Source organism: Lepisma saccharinum, chromosome 7 (genome assembly GCF_977018435.1).
Source record: "Lepisma saccharinum chromosome 7, izLepSacc3.1, whole genome shotgun sequence".
Lineage (NCBI taxonomy): Eukaryota > Metazoa > Arthropoda > Insecta > Zygentoma > Lepismatidae > Lepisma > Lepisma saccharinum.
In genome coordinates this window covers 16,568,970-16,590,445 of record NC_139235.1, presented here as the reverse complement: position 1 = coordinate 16,590,445, position 21,476 = coordinate 16,568,970, and the positions used below count along the sequence as shown (strand labels likewise).

The 21,476-nt window shown below is 36.5% G+C and overlaps 1 protein-coding gene across 1 annotated transcript in view; it reads left to right on the top strand.

The window, feature by feature from the left end:
* The first annotated feature begins 608 nt into the window (after positions 1 to 608).
* LOC145989745 (leukocyte elastase inhibitor-like) overlaps positions 609 to 21,476 on the top strand; it is a 50,467-nt gene continuing 29,599 nt past the window's right edge. Inside the window, exons 1-6 of the mRNA XM_083125030.1 lie at positions 609 to 828; positions 4,866 to 4,966; positions 8,829 to 9,014; positions 16,201 to 16,414; positions 16,883 to 17,100; positions 18,333 to 18,518. Of these exons, the coding sequence (XP_082981156.1) occupies positions 798 to 828; positions 4,866 to 4,966; positions 8,829 to 9,014; positions 16,201 to 16,414; positions 16,883 to 17,100; positions 18,333 to 18,518 (936 nt within the window). The 5' untranslated portion in view covers positions 609 to 797. The remainder of the gene's footprint in view (positions 829 to 4,865; positions 4,967 to 8,828; positions 9,015 to 16,200; positions 16,415 to 16,882; positions 17,101 to 18,332; positions 18,519 to 21,476) is intronic.

Genomic DNA, 21,476 nt, shown 5'->3' with positions numbered 1-21,476 from the left:
TCTCCTTTCTTTCTCCCTCTGTTCCTCTTCATTCTTTAATCTCTCTCTTTTTCGCTTTGCTTCTCCGTTATCTTTCTCTCTCTTCCCAGGAAAAATGAAAGAGATAGAGGAGGAAGAAGAAAGAAAGAAAGAGGAAGGAGTGAAGACAGAGAGAGAGGAAATAAAGTAGGAAGTTAGGAAAGAAAGAAAGAAGAAAAGCAGGGAATGAAAGAAAGAAGGAATGTGAGTAAGAGAGAAAAGGGAGAAATAGGACGGAAGAGAAAAACAGGGAATGAAAGAAACAGGATGAAAGAGAAAACAAAGGGGAGAGGGAGAGAGATTTAAAGTATACCACATCGAGCAGAATACGCTCTGTTCTGAAACAGAACATAAAAGTTATCAAAATAAGAAGTTACGAAGAACACTGTAAAGAATGGAAAGCGACCTGTGAAAATAATAATTCTCTCTCATACTCGACAAGAATGCTACACACTTTTTTTATGATATTGCACAACTTTATAGACAATAAAAAATCTCACTTTTATGTCGAATGGTTGCCTTTAAGTTCAAAACGTAAGTCACACATGCAAGCCAATCTTAACAACCTTAGAATGCTAGGTTGTAAAATGTGCGTCACATGTAACTGCAGGACTTCTTTGTTGATAGTAGTAAAGATATGGAAAGCTTACAGTTAATTTGTTTGTAGAAGGGTCTGTGATTACAAGTTGCTATGTTTGGACTTAAGCCAGTGCATCTGAAAGAACTGTTTAACAGGATTATCCAGGAAGAAATCTGTAGCCAAAATATTATTTTTTGTAATGACACAATTTGGTTTCTTTCAATGTATCGGTAAGTGTAAATAATTGAGGGTATCCAAAAAAGGCTAATACGTTGATTTGTATTTCGCCTTCAAACTTTCAACAAATTCAATTACTCTATTTAAGTATCCTGCAAAAATGTAAATTACAGTAAAACCTCGTTAATCCGGACAGGCAAAAAAAAGCAGAAGGTTTTCGGAAGAAGCCGCATTGACACAGGAATACCCTCGTACTGCATTGTATGTACAGTATTGCTTTATATTTTATTGTACTGTATAGTGTATTTAGGCCTATGCCGTTTAAATACACCATAATAAACGTGTTTTATTGCTATAAACGGAGTTTTAATGCAGTTTCTACTGTTCTTTTAGGTTATTTCAGTTAATCCGGACTTTCGTTAAACCGGTCAACTTATCCCCCTATTAGTCCGAATTAACGAGGTTTTACTGTACTATTTAACACTAGAAAATGGAAGGAGAAAGTTAAGATTTTAGGATCTAATTCATCACAATAAAAAGTTTCAATTTCAAACACTTCTTGAGCATTAGTTTACAGTAATTAATAATTACAAATATTCTATTTGTTCTGAAACATTAAAATGCTGACAAAGGCAAAGTTTATTGTAATAAAAATAGTCAATAAAAACGTAGCGTTTCCACCCTCTAACAAGGTCTTCTTCAGACGAAGATTCACAATAAATTGATGAAAGATAAAACCACCATCTTACGTTTTTAGTGATTATTTTTATTACAATAAATTCTGTCTTGGTCAGCATTTTAATGTTTTATTAACATGGAAACAAGGCTCAACAGTGTTACCATTAAATATGTGTTCTGGTTTTACTTATTCTAGTTAAATATACAAAGAAGAGTGAAAAGGAAGCCTTAATTGGTTATTGCTTTTATATCTACAGTGTGAGACAAAAGTCAGGTTACATAAGAAAAAAAACGTGCACGAGGTATTAGAATTAATTGTAATACAGAAGGTCGTTCGGGATCTCTGAGGACAATGTTGGAAGGGTGATAAGTTCATGAAAACCCATGTCGCCAACAACGATAATGCTCAATTGGAAAACCAGCATTCCGCGCTATATCCCGACAACGTAATTTCCATTGCAACAGACTTTTCCGAAGAGTTATCATGTCCAACTTTTCCCACTCCTCCTGACAGGCTTTCCAGAGGCCATTGAGAGTGCGTGGACGTCTCTTTCCTAAGGCCCGTTTTAGGAGTCCAAATGCACAAAAGTCCATGGGTGACCCATCTGGCGCATTGACCGGAATGTCGCTGTAAGGAATTGCACGGATGCCAGTTTCCACCTCCATTCGCTGTAAGAACAGACGAGTCGAACGGGAGGTATGGCTGGATGCTTTAACTTGGTGCACGCAGACCTGGTTTTTGGACCCCCATACAGTGCCGGGATATCTATGTTATAAATGGGTGTTAAAACCTCATCCTGATAGTACGTGGAGTTCACCTTCACATTATTAGCTACACGGCGAATTGCTAGCTTGCCATTATAGCAGTATCCAGCGCTGATCATGAAACCCCGTGGAAAACTTTCCTGGCATTCTCGATACAATGTTTGATAATTGTTTTTGTCGCGAGGGCGGTAGTAAATCGCGCGGGGTTTGTGACAGTCATTAAGGTAGACATATGCTTCGTCTAATGTCACCACATTTTTCCATCTCTCCCCTGCAAGATAGGTCTCAAGAGATTTCTAGCGTTCGTGCGACGTTCCGCAATGTGACGAGGCAACAGCTTGTGAACTCGCCGCTTATGCCGCATTTCTAGTTGCAGGTCCTTCTTGATTATGGTGTTCACTGTTGACACAGACATTCCCAACTTACGTGCGATACTCTTTTGGGGGCAGGGTTACCACCTGACACAAGGGCCTTCACTTTTCTCACTATGTCCGGTGTACGACTCGTAGCTGCTCGTGGATTTGCCTGTTTTTTCCCCTGTGGAATTAGGCCCAGTCGGCCTTTGCCTTTTTTGTTCAATACCGCACCGATCCCGTTCTTCGATATCACAAAACCACGCTTCTTGCACATTCCTTTGATTGCCGAATAGCTATATTTAGCATCGGAAAGGGCTGTTATGTAGCCCTCCCAGTATGGTTCAATTTTCTTCGGCATCGTTGTAGGTAAATGGCACAACACTCTGCACACGCGTTCTCGGTACTGATGCGACTCCGCATGCACCGTTTGGACGGACTGACGTTGACAACAGCGCCGCCAGCGGCTTTCAAAATCGTCACCAGAGATCCCGAACAACCTTCTATAATCAAATGGATAATATTCAACTTAACGGCATCACGTAGTGCACTTCGGGAAGAAACGACATGAAGTCGGGCAGACAGATTCGCACATTGTACTCTCTTCCTCATTCCTTTTCCAAGACAGGTTCTAAAAATAGCTTTTAAATCCCAGTAAATGGATGCCATGGGTTTAGCAGCTATATGGCCATCGCATTTACTACATCAATTGATCCACGTTATGGTATTACAATAGGTGTTTCTGCTCATGATAGAACGCGCACAAATAAAAAAAAAAATATTTCGAGAGCGTTTTCAAAGTTGGCAATCAAGAAGTCAATGATTTTATTAACGTAGCAAATTTGAAAGGAAAGACTATGAGAAGCCTTCTTACGGCGCAAAATTTGCGATATTTTATACGTACACATTCCTTGTGTGATCATGATAATCATACGTTGAGTCACTTCGGCAAAGGCCATACGAACATGTTTTCAGGATGTGATCCGTTTCCTTGAAATATGGCGGCGGAGCGTGGTTTGTGGGTGAAGTTGTTTACTGAATATCATCCATTAGTAGGGATGCCAAGCCACGATAGGAGGAATACAGAGTTCAGGTTAATTGTTATTAAATATGATACTATATATAACATTTACACATACAGCACAAGGTGTTTAAGACTGATCTCAAGAATTATTCCGACCATATCTAATTATGGGTGTCAATACCTGCTGATATTATGACGCTTACGGATTCTAATCTCCTTGTCGCTGCAACGCCAAGGGTCCCGGGTTTGAATCCCGCTCAGGCTTGGTTGTTTGTGAATGTCCATTCATCAATTTCATCACTCATTCCCATCTTCGCAAATTAGCCAAGAGGCACAAAACGCGAAGTAAAATAAACTAAATCAATCAATTAATCTAATCTCCTTGTATTTAAAAGTTGATATCCATATTTGTTCTTATTACTGAGTTTGTATTTTGTACTTTAAGTCTACTTATGCACAGAAAGACTAATCTGGACTGGTCTTGCAGTTTACAGTAGGATCCGAACCATTATCTGCCACCACGTGATATGGAATTCAGGACCCATTGGTTACAAGCCGACGACTTTACCGCATCGCCATCGGGGTGGCATATATCTTATTACTGGTATTATTTCTAGATGTGTACTGATGAAGTATAAAGATTGTGCCATCAACTTCCTGCCAATGCGGAGAAGCTAATCAAACACTTAATCATTTATTTTTTGAATGTCCCTTAAGACAACAATACCGAGACTCTCTATATAAAAACTTACAACATGCACAGGTACCATTTCCGATATCCTTATCTACACTAATATCTGAACCTCGCACTGCAGTTATTTGGATTCTTTATAGTTTCGCTAGGAAACATAGGTTTACTATTTAAACAACCACGATGATTCACACTACAATTTAAATTAATAACCTCACAAAACTGTTATACCATAAGAACAGGAAGACATTAGTATTCCGAAGAAAGTGAATGATATTCAATAACAGTTTGGAACATAGATATTAACAATAGAACCTGAACTCATCAACTTTGGCTAGAAACTGCAAACGCGGAGTGAGACATAAAATAAAGAAGAAGAAGAATAGAAATTTTATTTTTTTACGAGAATGTAAAATTATATAATGAAAGAAACTGCGTTTGACCCTACTATTCGGAAATATAAATATTCAATTGATAACCCATGCACAAATGCGTAGATTATAATTGACATGCATGATACTTCTGTACAGTCTCCATTTCAGTTCAAACCATTTTTCATCCTATTTGTATTGTTCACAGCAATCACTATAACACTAATCAGAAATCACAAAAGCTCACCAACAGAAGAAGAGGCTATTATAGTCAGTGCAAGTAATGAATTTGGAATAAAAGCATATAAGGTAAGTTGATGTGTTTTCTCCATTATTTAATTATAAGAGTCTTTCTGAAACGAAGTAACACTCTAATATTCAGGGAAGGTCACTTCATAAAGAAAATACGAAGTACCTCTTTGATTATTTTTTAAACATTCGACTGCTATTAGCTATGAAAAAGGCGACTAATTTTCAATAATGTAATTTGATTGCATAAAAACTTCTGCAAAGAGACAATATTATTATATTTCACGATGAATGATACTATTTCCAATGAAATGGAAGAAGCAAATTATCTAAACATTCAGATTCTTTCATGAAACCTAGTTAACTTGTTTGCACAAACAAACAGAATCATTTTACTATTGGAAGGAAAGTTGCATCACAGACCTTAAACCTAAACATTTTTCAAAATAGCCGTATTTAATCTACATCGATATGTATTTCAAATATTATTCTTGAAATTATAATAATAATATAACAAACTATTCCATGGCCTTTACCTTTAATTACGTAATCGTTAAATGAGCAAACAATCGCATAACTTATAGTACTACTTCCGTCTCTTAACCCGAACTTTCAGTGACTTGACATATCAGAGGCATAAAGGATGGTTCTCTCGCACATTTGAAAATATGGATATTCACAAAAAAAATAAAAAAAATATTAAAAGGAAAATAACACATTACTTATACAGGGTATCTATAAAAGAACTCCGGGGTTTTAAACAATCATAGTGCGCAAACGGTATTAGATAACTCAGGTTAGTTAATTACTTTGAAATCAGTACCTCATCAAGTTTTATTCACGCCGTTTGGAGTTTATTCCAAAATAAGGTTGGCAACACTGCGCAGCGTTGACCTTGAAGTGGCCGAGCCAAGCCGAACCCAGTCAGTGCAGTTCAGTGCAACGGCAACGCCAGAACAGAAGGCGCAGTGTGTGATATGTAGAGCCCGGAAGTTTGGCAAAATGCCTCTTTTTATCTACTGCATATATTGATAAAAAATTTCCGGATATACGTTTTTTATGTTGTTTCGAATGTTTTAGAAGCCTTTTCATTTTGCCTATTTTGCCTATTTGGGACCCCACTGCCTATTTTTAATTATAATGCCTTTTTTTTGCCTTTTTCAACGAAATTTGATTTTTTTTTTTTAAAAAAAAATGTGTAGCCTATATAAATTATTTTTCTCCCAAAAAACGTGTTGGCATTTATTTTTCTTCCGTTTATTATGTGAATAATTTTCGCCTTATTTAAGTAATATTGAACTCATGCATGTTTCAACATTGCTGAAGGAGAAAAGTGTGAGAAAAATGTATTTCATGCTCAGTTAGGATATTGCCTTTCGGTTAACATTTCCTTGTGCATGATTGACTGCTGAAGTGGACAGGTTGATTTCGAACACAAAGAAGATATTTCTGAAATCTCCCTCTCGAACCCGAAAATTTAAGGAAGTTGCATCTGAGCTTAGTTTACCTCCGCAACCAGTATTGACCAGATGGGGAACCTGGATATCAGCAGCTATATATTATGCTAACAACCTTAAAAAAATCAGTGCGGTGATAGATGCTCTTCCAGAAAAAGAAGCGGCTTCAATTCGTGAAGTGAAAAAACTCCTGTGCTATTCAAGTTTATTTTTGCACATTATGGTGCATACCAGAGACAATTACAATTATAGCATCCATGAAAATCTACGAGGAATCTATGCAGCAGATGATGGAAGTGCTAGGAGAAAAGGGGTCAGCTGTTGTGGAAAAGTGCAAACGGGTAGTGAGTGCAAATGAGGACTTGAAACAATTGAAAACAATTTGTGATATTCTAAAAGGTGAAAATGCTGTTACCAAAATGAGTCCAGCTACATTAGCTTGTTTTATGTATGCTCCAATAACTTCTGTCGAAGTAGAAAGATAATTTTCTATTATGAAAAACATTCTCTCTGACAGACTACTATCAATGAATGTTGAGAACTTAAAAAAAAAAACACCTTGTAGTTATGTGCAATCAGGACGGAGAAAATTGAAATGCTCTTCCCAATGTAGATTTTAACATGTTGCCAGAAATTATAGATAAAAGTAAGCAACTTCCAAATGTGCCTTTTTTCGGTTTATGTTGCCTTTTTTTATTTTTAGTGCCTATTTTCCACATTATAAATGCCTTTTTGCCTGCCTATTTTAACGAAAATAAATGCCTGAACTTCCGGGCTCTAGTGATATGGCTTGTAGAAACTGGATCTGTTATTACTGTACAGCGGAACTTTCGACGCGAGTATGGCGGTGTTGCGCCTTCGGACAAAACCATTCGTCAATGGCTTAAGGCGTTTAAAGAAACTGAAAGTGTTCTGAAACAAAAGCCGCCAGGTAAGCCGCGTGTTTCTGAAGAGGACGTGGAAAGAATTCGCACTTCATGCGTACAAAGCCCCAAAAAATTCTTGACACGACGCAGTCTTCAGTTGGGGATACCAAGATCGACTGTTCATAAAGTGGTGCACAAGAAGCTTCGTCTAACAGCTTACAAGGTACAACTTTTGCATGAAATTAAGCCTACAGACAAGACTAAGAGATCACTGTTTGCTGTTTCTATGCTGAACAAGATTGAAGAAAACAACGATTTTCTAAACGATGTTAGTTTTACAGATGAGGTCACTTTTTATGTCTGTGGTACTGTTAACCGACACAATTGTCGCATTTGGGGCTCACGGCCGCCTCATGAGTTCATCGCCCAAGTTGAATGTTTGGTACGGTCTTATACACGACCGTGTTATTAGACCCTTCACTTACTCCCTTAGACTTTTTCCTGTGGGGACATGTGAAAAACATGGTTTATGCGGAGAAAATTCAAGATGTTAACCATCTAAGGCAAAGAATTATTCCATCTGTGGCAACCATCGCTCCCAGACATGCTGGTCAGGACGTGGCAAGAAGTTGATTATCGTTTGGATCTTTGCCGTGCTACAAACAGGGCACACATTGAAATTTACTAAATTGTAAACAAAACTTGATAACTTTACCTTCAAAAACATATATGTTTTTTTACCTGAGTTTGAGTTTTTACTAAAATATTTAGCTTCAAAACCACGGAGTTCTTTTATAGACACCCTATATTTTTGTTCACATGATAACATATGAAATTTCAAAAATAATGTTCAAATATCAGAAATAAAATACTTTGATTAATTATGACTACCTTTATCATTTAAATATATTTTTGTTCACATGATAACACATGAAATTTCAAAAATAATGTTCAAATATCAGAAATAAAATACTTTGATTAATTATGACTACCTTTATCATTTAAAATCAGTGATTAGTGATGCTACATTTACCGTTATTACTATGGTAAAAATGTATAATTTCAGCAAGATTTATCATAATATACGTGTTTGAGAAGAATCTTTAGACTTGCATTTCAAGTGAACTAGAAGAAACTAAGGAAAAAAAAATAGATGCAATTTAGTTTTACAATAATCGTAGCTGCCTTTGGATAAAAAATAATTGTATAGTTAATCATCAGCTCTAAATGTCTAGTAATTGGGAAACACTTAAGTGAAAAATGCGACATTTAATAATTTGTGTACTATTCAAAGTTAATTATGTGAAATTATATAGACTAAATGAATTGTTTTAGGAAATAATTTTAAAGTTATAGTTATGTAAAATATTCATTAAAGTTCTCTTATAGGTTCTACAATTGTGTGTGAATCTGTTTGTGTGATAGTGTTTATATGTGTGTGGAAATGTAGATCCAATATTAATATATGTAAGTTTACAAGGATGCACTCACAGACACACAAACAACAGTTGTGTGTGTATACACACACACATATTCATACGTGTGAGTGTCGATTTGTTGAAATATAATAACCAAAACTTTTCATTGTTTTTTTTACAGGAAATAGTGAAATTGAATCCTGGGAAGAATATAATATTTTCACCTTTTAGCATACACTCTATCTTGTATCTTCTGCTGCTAGGGGCTAGAGGAAAAACAGCAAACGAGCTACAGGCAGCTCTTTCTATGCCTACCAATGGGGAAACTTTGGAACATGGTCCAAGTAGTCTGTGGCAAATCATCAAGGTGACCAGTGCATTGGGATTCTTCTTATTTAAAAATACAATAATTTCATCAAAATAAACTCTTTAAAGAAGATTTAATTCAGAAAATTTATGGTTACATGTATCCATAATATCAATTATTCTAAAAGTTTAAATGTAAAACATTAATTTACCTCTAGTTTTGTATATTTTATAATATGATGTTATTTGTTCAAAAAATATAACTGTCACTTTTTAAATGTAATAAAAAATAGGAAGGAAAATAGAAAAATATGAAAAAATATTATCATTTATAGGAACAGTTAGTTTAATTGCAGTAAGTGCAAGCTCAATTACCGCTTGTAATGATAAAGCAAAAAAAGAAATTAACTTATCTGATGTTATTCTGACATCTGAATGAAGCAACTAAAGAAGATTACGAATTACTGAAATGTCTAATCTGTATTCACCTCTACTTGTACGTACATACCTGTGGGAAAATGAAGACAAAGATGAGATAACATAGACAAGGTAGACTGTAAAGCAATAATGTACGCGTAACAACATATGTGGACGTGCATTCATAATCTACGCCAACGCTCATTATTACCTGCAATTAGCTCATAATAAATTTGTTGCAACAATAATAAGGAATATATTTTACGACTCTCTTTATTTATAACAAGCAGAAGAGTAAGAGAAGAAAAGAATAAGGGCAGATAACAAGAGAAGTGAATGGTAGAATAAGAGAAAAGAAGGGGAATAGAATTCAAGAAGGAAAAGTAACCTAAGGTGTGAGCTCTTATGAATCTGAAGAATTTTCCTTCATGCGGTGAAGTTTCCTCTTGAGATCTTTCTTTTACTGAAAATTTCAGAAAAAAAAAATTCTACCTCTTTTTGTATGATCCTTCTGTTAATAGAAATCATCAGTGGGCTCTCTGCAGTGGGACATGCCCTCACAGACGTTGAGGAGTTGATTGCGACTGAAGACAATGCCTTCTTTAGAGATTACCGACGAAAACTTTCATCTAAGAGGCGCCAACGCAGCTTATTTCACTTGTGGAGAACCTAGTTTGTCAAGACGAAAGCTGTAGTTTGCAATGCAGCTTTTGTAGAGGCAGCAACAGCTCATCCAAAGGTCCACCAAAGCGACACTCCTGTGCATGGACTGCCACCTCTTCCTTGTCCTTCAGAACAGAACCGAATCCTCCTCTGGAGATCGTAGTTGTGCTATGGGTTGAGACCTCAGAGTACCCTGAAGACACCACGGTAGATCGCCGTCAGATGACAGCACGCAAGGGTGCTGTTGGAGCTGAAGAATCCCCACACGCAGATGGGCGAGAGACTACAACAAGAATTGACACTATGAGAAACTTGGACCTCCTGGTCGTACATGAAGATCCTTGGCTCTCCTCTCTCGACCTTCTCCTTCAGTGTGGTCCACATCTTTCTGGGGATAATCTGTCGTCAGTCGCTTTCTGTTATTAACACATTTCTTTAAAAATTGTCTATGCTAGTCTTGGTTGCTTCCTTTTTGGTTTCAAAGGAAAAAGTTCCAAATAACTGGAGTTCGTTGCTAGGAAACGCATGTCTTTCTTGTAGAAAATGTTTCTAAATTCCATGTTCCTGTATTGTATTCTGCCACGTCCTGGATAGGGTAGCACCAGTCCGGCTTAGGCCAGGGTAAAACATGAGATACACAGGGCAACTAAAACTGAAATGATAACAAGGAATTAAAGGAAACAACTCATTTAACCCACTACAGAAGGCACGAACTGACATATATTCTGAAAACGTTGACATAATACATTTCAGATACTGGATTAATTTTCTCTATACAATTTCAGATTAAGATGTTTGCCCTTCCACTTTCTTCTTCTATGTAATTCTTCTGTAAGTTAAAGTCTTCACACACACACACACACACACACACACACACACACACACACACACACACACACACACACACACACACACACACACATATATATATATATATATATATATATACATATCCACAGGCTTCTTCTTCTATGGATTAATTAGCTTCTTCTTCTATACAACTTCTTCTATGTTCTTCTCCTCTGGCATGGGATGATGGTCTTCTTCCTCTATAGGTTTCATCTTCTTATATGACGTTCCCCACGCTTCTTCTTCTATACGGACTGCCACCTGCTTCTACTTCTAGGGATTAATCAGCTTCTTCATCTATGAAAAGATTCCACAGGCTTCTTCTTCTGTGGATTAATCAGCTTCTTCTTCTATGGATTAATCAGCTTCTTCTTCTATACGAAGTTCTTCTATGTTATTCTTCTTCTATACGGAATTCTACAGGCTTCTACTTCTATGGACTACTCTGCCTCTTCTTCTAGAGTCTTCTTCTTCTATGGACTACTCGGCTTCTTCTTCTGAAGATTTTCTGCTTACATCTGCATGCGTGTATTCTTCTCAGATTACAACCCTTTATCTGCATGCATTTATTCTTCTGGGATTACAATCCTTTGTTTGCATGCATTAGTACCTCAAATAGCTATATATCTTCCGTAGGGCCGCTACCTAGCTTGCAGCGTCACCACCTAATACAAGCAGAGAAATGGGATAATCAAGGGGCGCCGCCTGTCCCGCGCTCACCTTGATCCGGGTCTGCAATATATGCGCCTACATGGAAGTGCTTGGGGACTGCCTATGACTTGGCGCCACACCGGGGAAACAACCAAAATGTCCTGCAAGAAATCTCATTCCTGCTCGAACAACAGAGATAATTCCAAAGTCGTAATCACTTTGACTTCTTTAAGTTCTACGGTATAGGATATACATGGCGATCATTTGTTTTTCTAGCCTTAATCCTATTTCACTAATATTCTCAATTCATAATTTAAGATAAACATAATCAATTCCAATATTGGACACTTTCATTCAATCTCCATACTTCTTGTTTCTTTAATCAATGTTCCTAATATATTCGTCACGTGCTGCCATCTATCGGCCATTATATCAAACATCCGCTAACTATTCTCGCCATGCGGGCACGTGACAATTCTAATTGTTGACCAAGAAATAAAAAAATGCTGCTTTATCCTACTTTCATGTATTTTTTTTCTTGAGTAAAGTACGGATGCCATTGTTCTTAGTGCAGATTGTTGTTAACCCATTCACACACGAATAATGAAAAATTGTTCAAAAAATTTTTTTCCTTGCATTGTCTGTTCTATATAGGTACAAATAGAAGAAATATTTTAAAATTTCATTTCATTTCAGTATCCATATGTGAAAAATGGAAAGGTCTCATATGAGGCTTACATGAAATAAGTAAATCAAAATGTGGGTTTAAATTAGTTTTATTTAGTTTTGTTTCTCACATAATTTTTTCAATAATTCTGGACATTTTCCTTGTTTTTAGTACACATTACACAATTGTTACAGTTGTATTGAAACTTTACTCACATTATAGTTGTAATATCACAAAATGTTTACACAAATAATATATTTGTATGTTTTGAAACAAAAAATGTAAGAAATATTTCTATCTTCACAACCACTCTTTAAAGTTTTTATGCAACATTTATTATAATATTAATTAAAATTTAAAGGATTCTCAATATTGTTAATACATCGTAATTAAATTTGTATGTCGGGAATATAACAAATTTCAGTGCCTACTTATGATAGCTTAATTTCCACTTGGAGTTGAAATCACAAATTACATTTTATCTTGTGTGGAAAGCATGAAAACATTCAGGACAAAGTGGTTCCTTACATCGCATACACAAATACCTTGTTTTTCTTTTACAACCATGTAAGTGGCATTTTGCAGCATATTTTCCATTAGTTTTACATGGAAAATGTGGCCCTTCATCTTTCCGCAGTTCATTTGATGCCTTCACTTTCACCCTTCTCTTAACTGCAGGCTGTATTTCTCCTGAAGGGCGGCCTCTTTTTTGTTTCCCAACTCCACTGAATATCAAAGAACAAGCAACCGAACTCTTGAATTCGAGCAAGTCTATCTTCTTGTTCTCAGGATGCATTTTCCATAGAATCCATGCATTCACAATTGCAACATTTAGTAGGTGGTGGAACAGACGTAGGTACCATCTCTTATGCCTGAGAGTGTGTGGATAAAGTCCCACAAGAGAATCCATTTTGTCCACACCTCCCATATACATATTGTACAGTTGGATTGCATGTGGACGTGGAATGGATACCTTTTGATTCTCTTTCTTACTCCATCTTTTAGCTTCACCAATAGGTTCAATACCTGCATATGAAGAGGCAACATGAACAGCTGAGTTGTCATACCATCTAATTACTGTTATGTTTTCTTGAGATGTACAAACTGAATAGGAACCCAGTCCAGATTTTTGTAAATCAGAAATTTGTTTCAACTTGGACTGTGCCCCAAGAAGCCTATTTGTTCGTATTGTGCCAATGCTATAAATATTCATGCCCAAAAGTTTTATGAATAAAGGAATTGACGTAAATAAATTGTCCATAAACAACTTGTGATTTTTTCCCTGTATGTTTTTAGAAAGTCTGAGGACTACATCACCAACAGCTCCAAATTCTTTTGAAACTTCAGAGCGATTACCTTTTGCTCCTTCATAAACCTCAAAATCGTACACATAGCCACTTACACCTGTTAGTACCAAATTTTGAAGCCCCAAGGATGAGGTTTTCCTCTTATGTACTGTTTCAGTGAGGAGCGCCCTTTGAACGGCACCATCATTTCATCAATGGCTAAGTGTTCTTCTGCTAGACAGGATGATTTAAATACACTGGCGAAATGTTTCAGTATTGGCCTAATTTTATACAATTTATCTGATGGACATGTCGTTGAATTGTCAACGAAGTGAAGATATCTGCGAATTTCACGAAACCTGTTCAAAGTCATGTGGTCAGCAATTAGTGGAAGTCTCATACCATATTCAGTGCTCCAGTACTGATTAAGTCTACTATAATTCAAGTATGTTGTAGCAAAATTTATGCCTAGAAACACTTTTAGCTCCGGTACGGTTAGTCCAAAATTTTCTTTACCACATTGTATTGCATACAAATTGGATTGAAACACAATGTCTGACATCAAGTCATCTGGGAAAAAGTGAGTAAAGAAATCAACAGGCATATTCCCAGAGAGGGTAGATTGATGATTCCCAGAAAACTGAGGAGGGTTCACTGCATGGGAGTTATCCTTTCCTTGAAACCAAATTACACTTCTCTTCTTACCTGTCTTTTTTGAAGGAAGTTCTGATGAAGGATGATCACCTGTAGTAGAAGTGGACTGAACCTCGTCCGTATCTGAAGACATATCTTGAACTGGATCCATATTTTCTTTGTGCTCTGCATCTGGAACCCACCATTCATCTTCTGACCCTGACAAATCACATTCAGAATCGGAAGGTAGAGTTAGGAGGTAATCTTCCACTTCATAAGCAGCAAGTATCGAACTTGGAATTACCTGCAAGTATATAAAACAATATATATAGGCTCATTACATTGAAGTAAGAAAAAATATACATATATGACATAACTTAATCAGGAATTCCCGATAATAGTTTCTTCATTGTATGGAAAAATATGGAAGGAAATGCGATCATAAATATGCATTCTGTTATTAGACTGCCTACAGCTGGTGTGGAAATAGAATTATTTTCAGTGAAAATCCATTCAGTTATGAGATAAGCATTATCTATATTCTGCCAGTGAGGAAATGTAATAAAAGTTCAGTGTAATGAACTACTGAGTAGTACAGAATTTATAAACACTTGTGATACTACGGAAATAATGAGTCTTGTTATTTAAAAGTTTATGAAATTATTTCACTCACTTTTCCAATTGAGTCTTTTCCTTCTCTCTCTGGTCTACATGGTTTGCCTGATGCAGGTGCACTGCTTGTGCTAGGAGCTGAGTTATCCATGGACTTTTCAACGTGGTAATGATCTAGAATATAAAAGGAATACGTAAACATCTAAAATAATTACAGAGAATGAATATCCAACTGAAATATCATTTGAAACATAATTTGAATGTGTTGATGAGAGATGAAATACAAGTAATTCACAACAACATAGCAATGGTACATTAGTTTGGAGAGATGTTTTACTCTATTGAATAGAATAGACCTCATCTGGGGTCTTTGAAAGATTGCTTCACTTTTGCGTTTGTTTCCCCTAATGCAGATAAGCCTCACACGAGAACTGTCATTGAAACTGATATTTTACAATTAGTTTGAGACATTTGGTGAAAAAAAATTCTGTGCTATAAATTTAGAGTATAATAAATATAAATATCATAAAACTTACCTAAATTTTTAAATTTCTTCTTCACAAAAAAATATGTATCTTTCCATACTAGTAGGAATGGCCACTTTCCCTCCAAATACTGCTTCCAATTCACCACCAACCGTCGTATACACCAACGACATCTGCCGGGATTTTTTTGAATGAACTAGAAGACTCATTTGAGTCTCCTCTACAATATGGAAGTCAAACCAGCTCGATTGAACAATGCGTTTAGTAGTTACACGCTCCGGAAAAAGAAGTGATTGGAGCCTCATATGAGGTCACTGTGTGCGAGAGGGATAATCAAACATTTCCATTAATCCTTCTAAATTTATTTGTATTATCCTCATGACCGTACCCAGAGGTGGCAATGGGGCACTCGGCCCCTCCTCCAGAAAACGTATATATATATATATATAAACGCTGCACAGTTTCGGAGTATATATTGTTTGCCCCCCTGGACAAAAAGTTTTGTTTTGTTCCCCTGGAAAAAAAGTCTGGCTACATCTATGATGTTTTTGTAAGTTTCGTTGCTGTTTCTTCGATTCAACTGAAATTTCTTCATTGCACGTTGTAGAATGCAGTACTGATTTGATATAGGGCATATATTTATTAATTTCGAAGCTGTAAATAAATGAAATGTTTGCCTCTAGTTTCCTTTGTCTTTCCAAGTTCCAGTGTCTGCCTGCGGTATGCAAACTTCTGTTCAGATAAACTGGAATACTTGTCCGAGTTAATGTTCAGCTTCGGAGGAGATTGAGTGTAGCGGTACCCCCGCAGCAAAAATTCGGAAAACAGCGCCCTGCAGTGTTGCTTACTAGTAAATTTTTCACTGCATGCAACATCACTGTTTATCTTAAGTCGATTTTGTAAAAAAAAAAAGTAAGTCTTAGCTTCTTTATTATCGATCTCTTCAACCGTGTAACATAATAAAAATTTATTTTCTTTTTAAAGAGTGGAGAAGGTACCATACTCAAGCTGGCCGCTCTTCTCTACGTAGACAAAAATTCGCAGATATCGAATGAATTTAAAATTGCAGCAAATGAATTATTCTTATCGCACGTGGAGGATGTAGATTTTGAAAACAAGTCAGAGGACATAAGGAAATCTTTAAATTCATTCGCGAATAGGATGTCTCACGGTAAACTTACGAATTTAATACCTGAAGGTAAGCTATTATAATCTATAAAATGCAATTCTGTTCTGTTCATTAAGAGAGTACTTAGCTGAATATGATGTAGCAACAGATTGCATTACAAAAGTTGGAACATGAGCTAAGGGTTATAAATTAAACTCTTATATTACGGGACCTCTACTTTCAGGTTATTTTCTATTGCCATGTCATTAAAAATTACATTTTGCGACTTTAATTCCGTTCCTAAGTTAGTATTTGAATTATCTAGAAGATAGAAACATTTATCTCAAAATTGGCGAAATTAGCCACTACGTCAAAAATGGGTGAAAAATACACTTGATTTAAAACAAAGAGTAATGGCATAGATAAAAGTAGCAAATAAAATTTTGTAGGAATTAGCTGACTTTTTTTGAAACTACTAACCTTATAATTATTGAGTATTTATTACATACACTTCTGTTTACAAGCAAAATTAGAATAGTTTGTTTAATATTTTTTTAGGTGTAATAACCTCTTCCACCAAAATGTTACTACTGAATTCAATATATTTCAAAGGATCATGGTTATACGATTTCGACAAATCTCACACAATATCGAAAAAGTTTTTTGCAGAGGATGGAAAACACATGGTTGATATGCTTACATATGGGGAGCCTAAATCGCTTAAATACAATGATATAAAAAGCATTCGTGCCGAAATACTCCTCTTGCCTTATAAGGTGAGTATGTTATTATGAATGCCTAACCGTTAGTAATGAATTATTCTTTTGTGTTACGCTCTATGTTTTGCTGGAAACATATAACACTCAATTTGTGAAGTACAATATATCCAATAATTTATGTACAATGGTTTACTTACCAACTTCATATTCCTATACTTATTTATTCCGAATGGGAGAGGAAAGAACAGTTTACAGGATTCTTGTTGGGAAACATGATGGTAAGAGACCTGTAGGAAGGCCAAGACGAAGATGGAGGGATAATGTTGAGATGGACCTAAAGGAAATCGGTAGGGAGGGAAAAGAGTATATAGATCTTGCTTAGGATAGGAACAGATGGAAGGCCTGTGTTGCTGCAGCCATGAACCTTCGGGTTTAAGAAGGCTAGAGAGTTAGTTCGTTAGTTAGTTAGTTAGAATATGAAATTATTGGAATTTTGATAACACAAGAAAACTGTTGTTGAGTTTTAAGTTCACTTTATGCACAGGAAGGCTAATCGGGACTGGACCTACAGTTTAAATTTGGAACCAAACCAGTATATATATATATATATATATATATATATATATATGTGTGTGTGTGTGTGTGTGTGTGTGTGTGTGTGTGTGTGTGTGTGTGTGTGTGTATTAAATGCAGCAACATAGAGGCAGCATAACTGACGGATAAAGCAAGTGTTAATAACAAGAAATTTGCTAGAGAACGAAGCGGCATAGTTCAATTACAAAGGAAATAATGCACTCCCTCCCCCGTAGTTGCTTGGAACTTTCATGGGCTTGAAAATACTTAGTTTTCTATCCTTAATATTCTATTCTATACTTCAATATTTAATTTTCTACAAAATTATATAGCGGCATGGACGTCCAGAAGGAAGTGCAAGGATGGTTGCCACCCCCTCCCTTTCTGGAAAATGAATGTTGACATAAAAGTACATATGATTTCAGTCACAGTAATTTACATCCATTTTTATAATAGGGATGTAGGAACGTGATAATTTTAAACTCAAGTGGTGTTTTCTGAGAGGGCAACATTAGCCTATTACGGGGTAATATGCCTCGTTTACCCTCCTGATAAAAATACATTGTTCCCCCCTCGCTGGAAGAAATCTGCGGACGTCCCCTTGGCCCCCAGTGCGCACGCCTATGCCGCACCTCCGCCCCTCCGCCCCCGAGAACGTCGTTCATCCGCTACTACTAAACGTTTAAGGTAATCCATCATATATTTTTTTCTTCTAGGGAGGAAATTTAAATATGGTGATTTTACTTCCTTCAAGCAAGAAAGGATTGAGTAAACTGGAGAGCGTCTTAGACACCATTAATTTAGTGGAAATATCACACAATGTGACGGAAGAAATGGTCGAAGTAGAGCTTCCCAAGTTTAGTCTTGAAGAAGCAATCGCCCTCAATGAGGTTTTAAAGGCTGTGAGTATGTTTTTTTCTCTTATTATTTGCAAAACATTACTTTCATTTAGAGGCTATGCTATTGCATTGTTCAGATAAACTGGTGCACTCGTTTGAGTTCAGTTCAATTTCGGATGTCATGAGTTTGACTGTGCACCCACAATATTCTGGAAAGAAGCTTTTTCACCACAAGCAGGGGATGTTGTTATGGAGGAGCCACGCCAGGGACCTGTGTGAGAGCTATCTTGGACAGAAAAAAACAAAGGTTTAATATAATAAACGATTGATATTGATAACAGCTTCTTCTTTGGACGTTTGCTTATTAAATGTTGTCCTTAATGTAAAATCGTTATTTTCGTAAGTCAAGATTAGAACTTGCTGCGTAAGACGAAGTTTGATTGTGAGAGGGCGAGGTGAAGTATAGCAATGTCGAATGTCCCACTGCGCCACCGCACCTAGACAAACAGCTGACTGTCGTTGATGCTTTGGCCTTCCTTTGTGTGTGGCAAGGGGAAGAGGAAGGCGGGGTAAGGGTGACTCATCACTGTTATCTATCTACGTAGTCTAGTTTCTATGTCTACTTGCTCACTCGCTGTGAAGTTAGTACGATGTGCCTGTACCAAGTGTACGTAGCAAATCAGTTCTATTCGCGGTTGCGGTTATTTCGTAGTTTAGTTGTTGTGAACTGTGCATCGCCTTGCCAAATGCCAGGGAAGTGAGTGAACTGTGAAGTTATAGTGTTGTTTCGGATTCTTTCACAACTGACAACATGCCCTTGCCGTTCAATCAGAACCGGAATGGAATATGAAACCAGGTAAGCAAAGTGAGTAACCATAACGTTTTAACGTTAGCTATTATACACGCCATAATATAATAAATAATAATTATGGTTATATTATTTGTAATTAATAGTACAGTTTAAATAGTTAATCGAACAACTATTTGCACAATATTCAGTTATAACAAATAAGTTTTTATTATTAAGATCATTATCGAATTTGATTTAAAAATTATTTTACATAAACAACTCAACGAACAATTGTTTGCCAAAGCTGGGCAATTACTTTTTATTACTAAACATTCTAAGCGTTAAATTAGTTTGAAAAAAATAATAACTTAGGTTAAAAGCTATTTTTTAATATTGCTAAAATAAAGTAATTCTGTTAAGTTGAAACTGTTTTGTAAGTAAAGTAACTCACCTTGATAATAGCAAGTAATTTATTTTTTAAACGATGGGTACCTACGTGATTACATTATTTTTTAAAAAATCATTCCTTTTCACTACATTCACCGTACAGGCCTTTCTCTTTATCTTACAGACACAAGATGTCAGAGCCAGAGGAGAAGAAGACGCCAGAGCCAGATGAGATAAAGATGTCAGAGCAAGAGGAAAAGAAGAAGGAGGCAGAGCCAGAGGAGAAGAAGATATCAGAGCAAGAGGAAAAGAAGACTGAGCTAGAGGATAAGAAGAAGAAAAGGTATCAGAGTGGTTCAGAAAAACGTAAAAAACGGCAGGAAAGAGACAGACAGCTGGAGCAAACAATAAAGAAGAACCAAAGCCTATTTCAACTTGGTTTTACACGGAAATCTACCACTAACGAAACTACATCCAGGAATAATGCAAATGAGGATATTGAAATTGAAATGGACGAAGTAACCCCCCGGACCTGAAGAACCACCCAACAATATTTCTATTCCGGTTCAAGAAGAAGTTGTATGTAACAGAGCCAGAATTTCAGTTAGAGAACCAAGTTAAAGATGCATTGGGACCTGAGTACGGAAACGACATAGGGTTATGGAAAAATGTAATTAACAAAGTCCAGAACTTTTGGTGTTCACGAGATCCATCAGAATGTCAAAATGTGGATGAAGGCTTTTCAGCCTCAACCAGACAGTATGAAGATCGTCAGAGTTTTTACACGGTCCATGATATTTCGTAAACATGTAAGTGGGACAAAATAAAAACAGAATGGCTTATGTACTCTCCTTCAAGGTGGAACTTGTACTGCTTTCTTTGTGTACTTTTTAGTGAACATGAAAGAGGGAAAGCAAGATTTACAAATGGGTTTTCTGATTGGAGGAATGCTTTGCAAAGAATGAGAATGCATGAAAACAGTGCAGAGCACCGATCGTGTATGTAGACACTAATCTGCAGGCGGCAGTCTTACGGTCGAATTGACCGTAAGATTGGAAGTTGAGTTCAATAAAGAACGGGAGTACTGGAGGCAAGTTATACGACGAGTAGTGATCACTGGTTAAGTTTCTCTCATCACGTGGATGAGCATTCCAAGGTGATACAGAATTCCTCGGTTTACAAAATAATGACAACTGCTTGGGGATTTTGGGGTTAATTGCGGAGTATGATCCTTTTTTGAGTTCTAGCCAAATACAGTAATCAGGGCAGAGGAAAACCTTCTTATTTATCTTCTACAATTTGTGAAGAAGTAATGGGGAAAAAGGTTTTGAATGCTATTGTAGAAGAAATTAAAGAAGCCAAGTATTACTCTTTAAGCGTCGATTCAACACCGGACGTCTCTCATATTGATCAGTTGACCATAGTGATAAGATATGTTAGGTCCTCTGATGGTAAAGTGAATGAACGTTTTCTCACGTTTATACCCATAAGCAGTCACACTGGAGAAGATCTTGCTACAACTGTTTTGACTTTCCTTAATGGGCTTGGCATGGATGTTGAAAACATGAGAGGATAATCCTACGACAATGCAGCTAACATGTCAGGTTGTTACAATGACCTTCAGTCACATATATTTAATATTAACAAACTTGCCATTTATATTCCGTGTGCAGAACACTAGCTTAATTTATTTGGAGTGAGTGCTGTTGAAAGTTGCGTTGGAGCGATATCTTTCTTTGGGTTTGTTCACACACTATACAACTTTGTCAGCCTCTACCCACCCTTGGGAAGTTATGCTCAAATGCCTAAATTAAGATGAAGTTCAACATAGTGATCCCGAATGA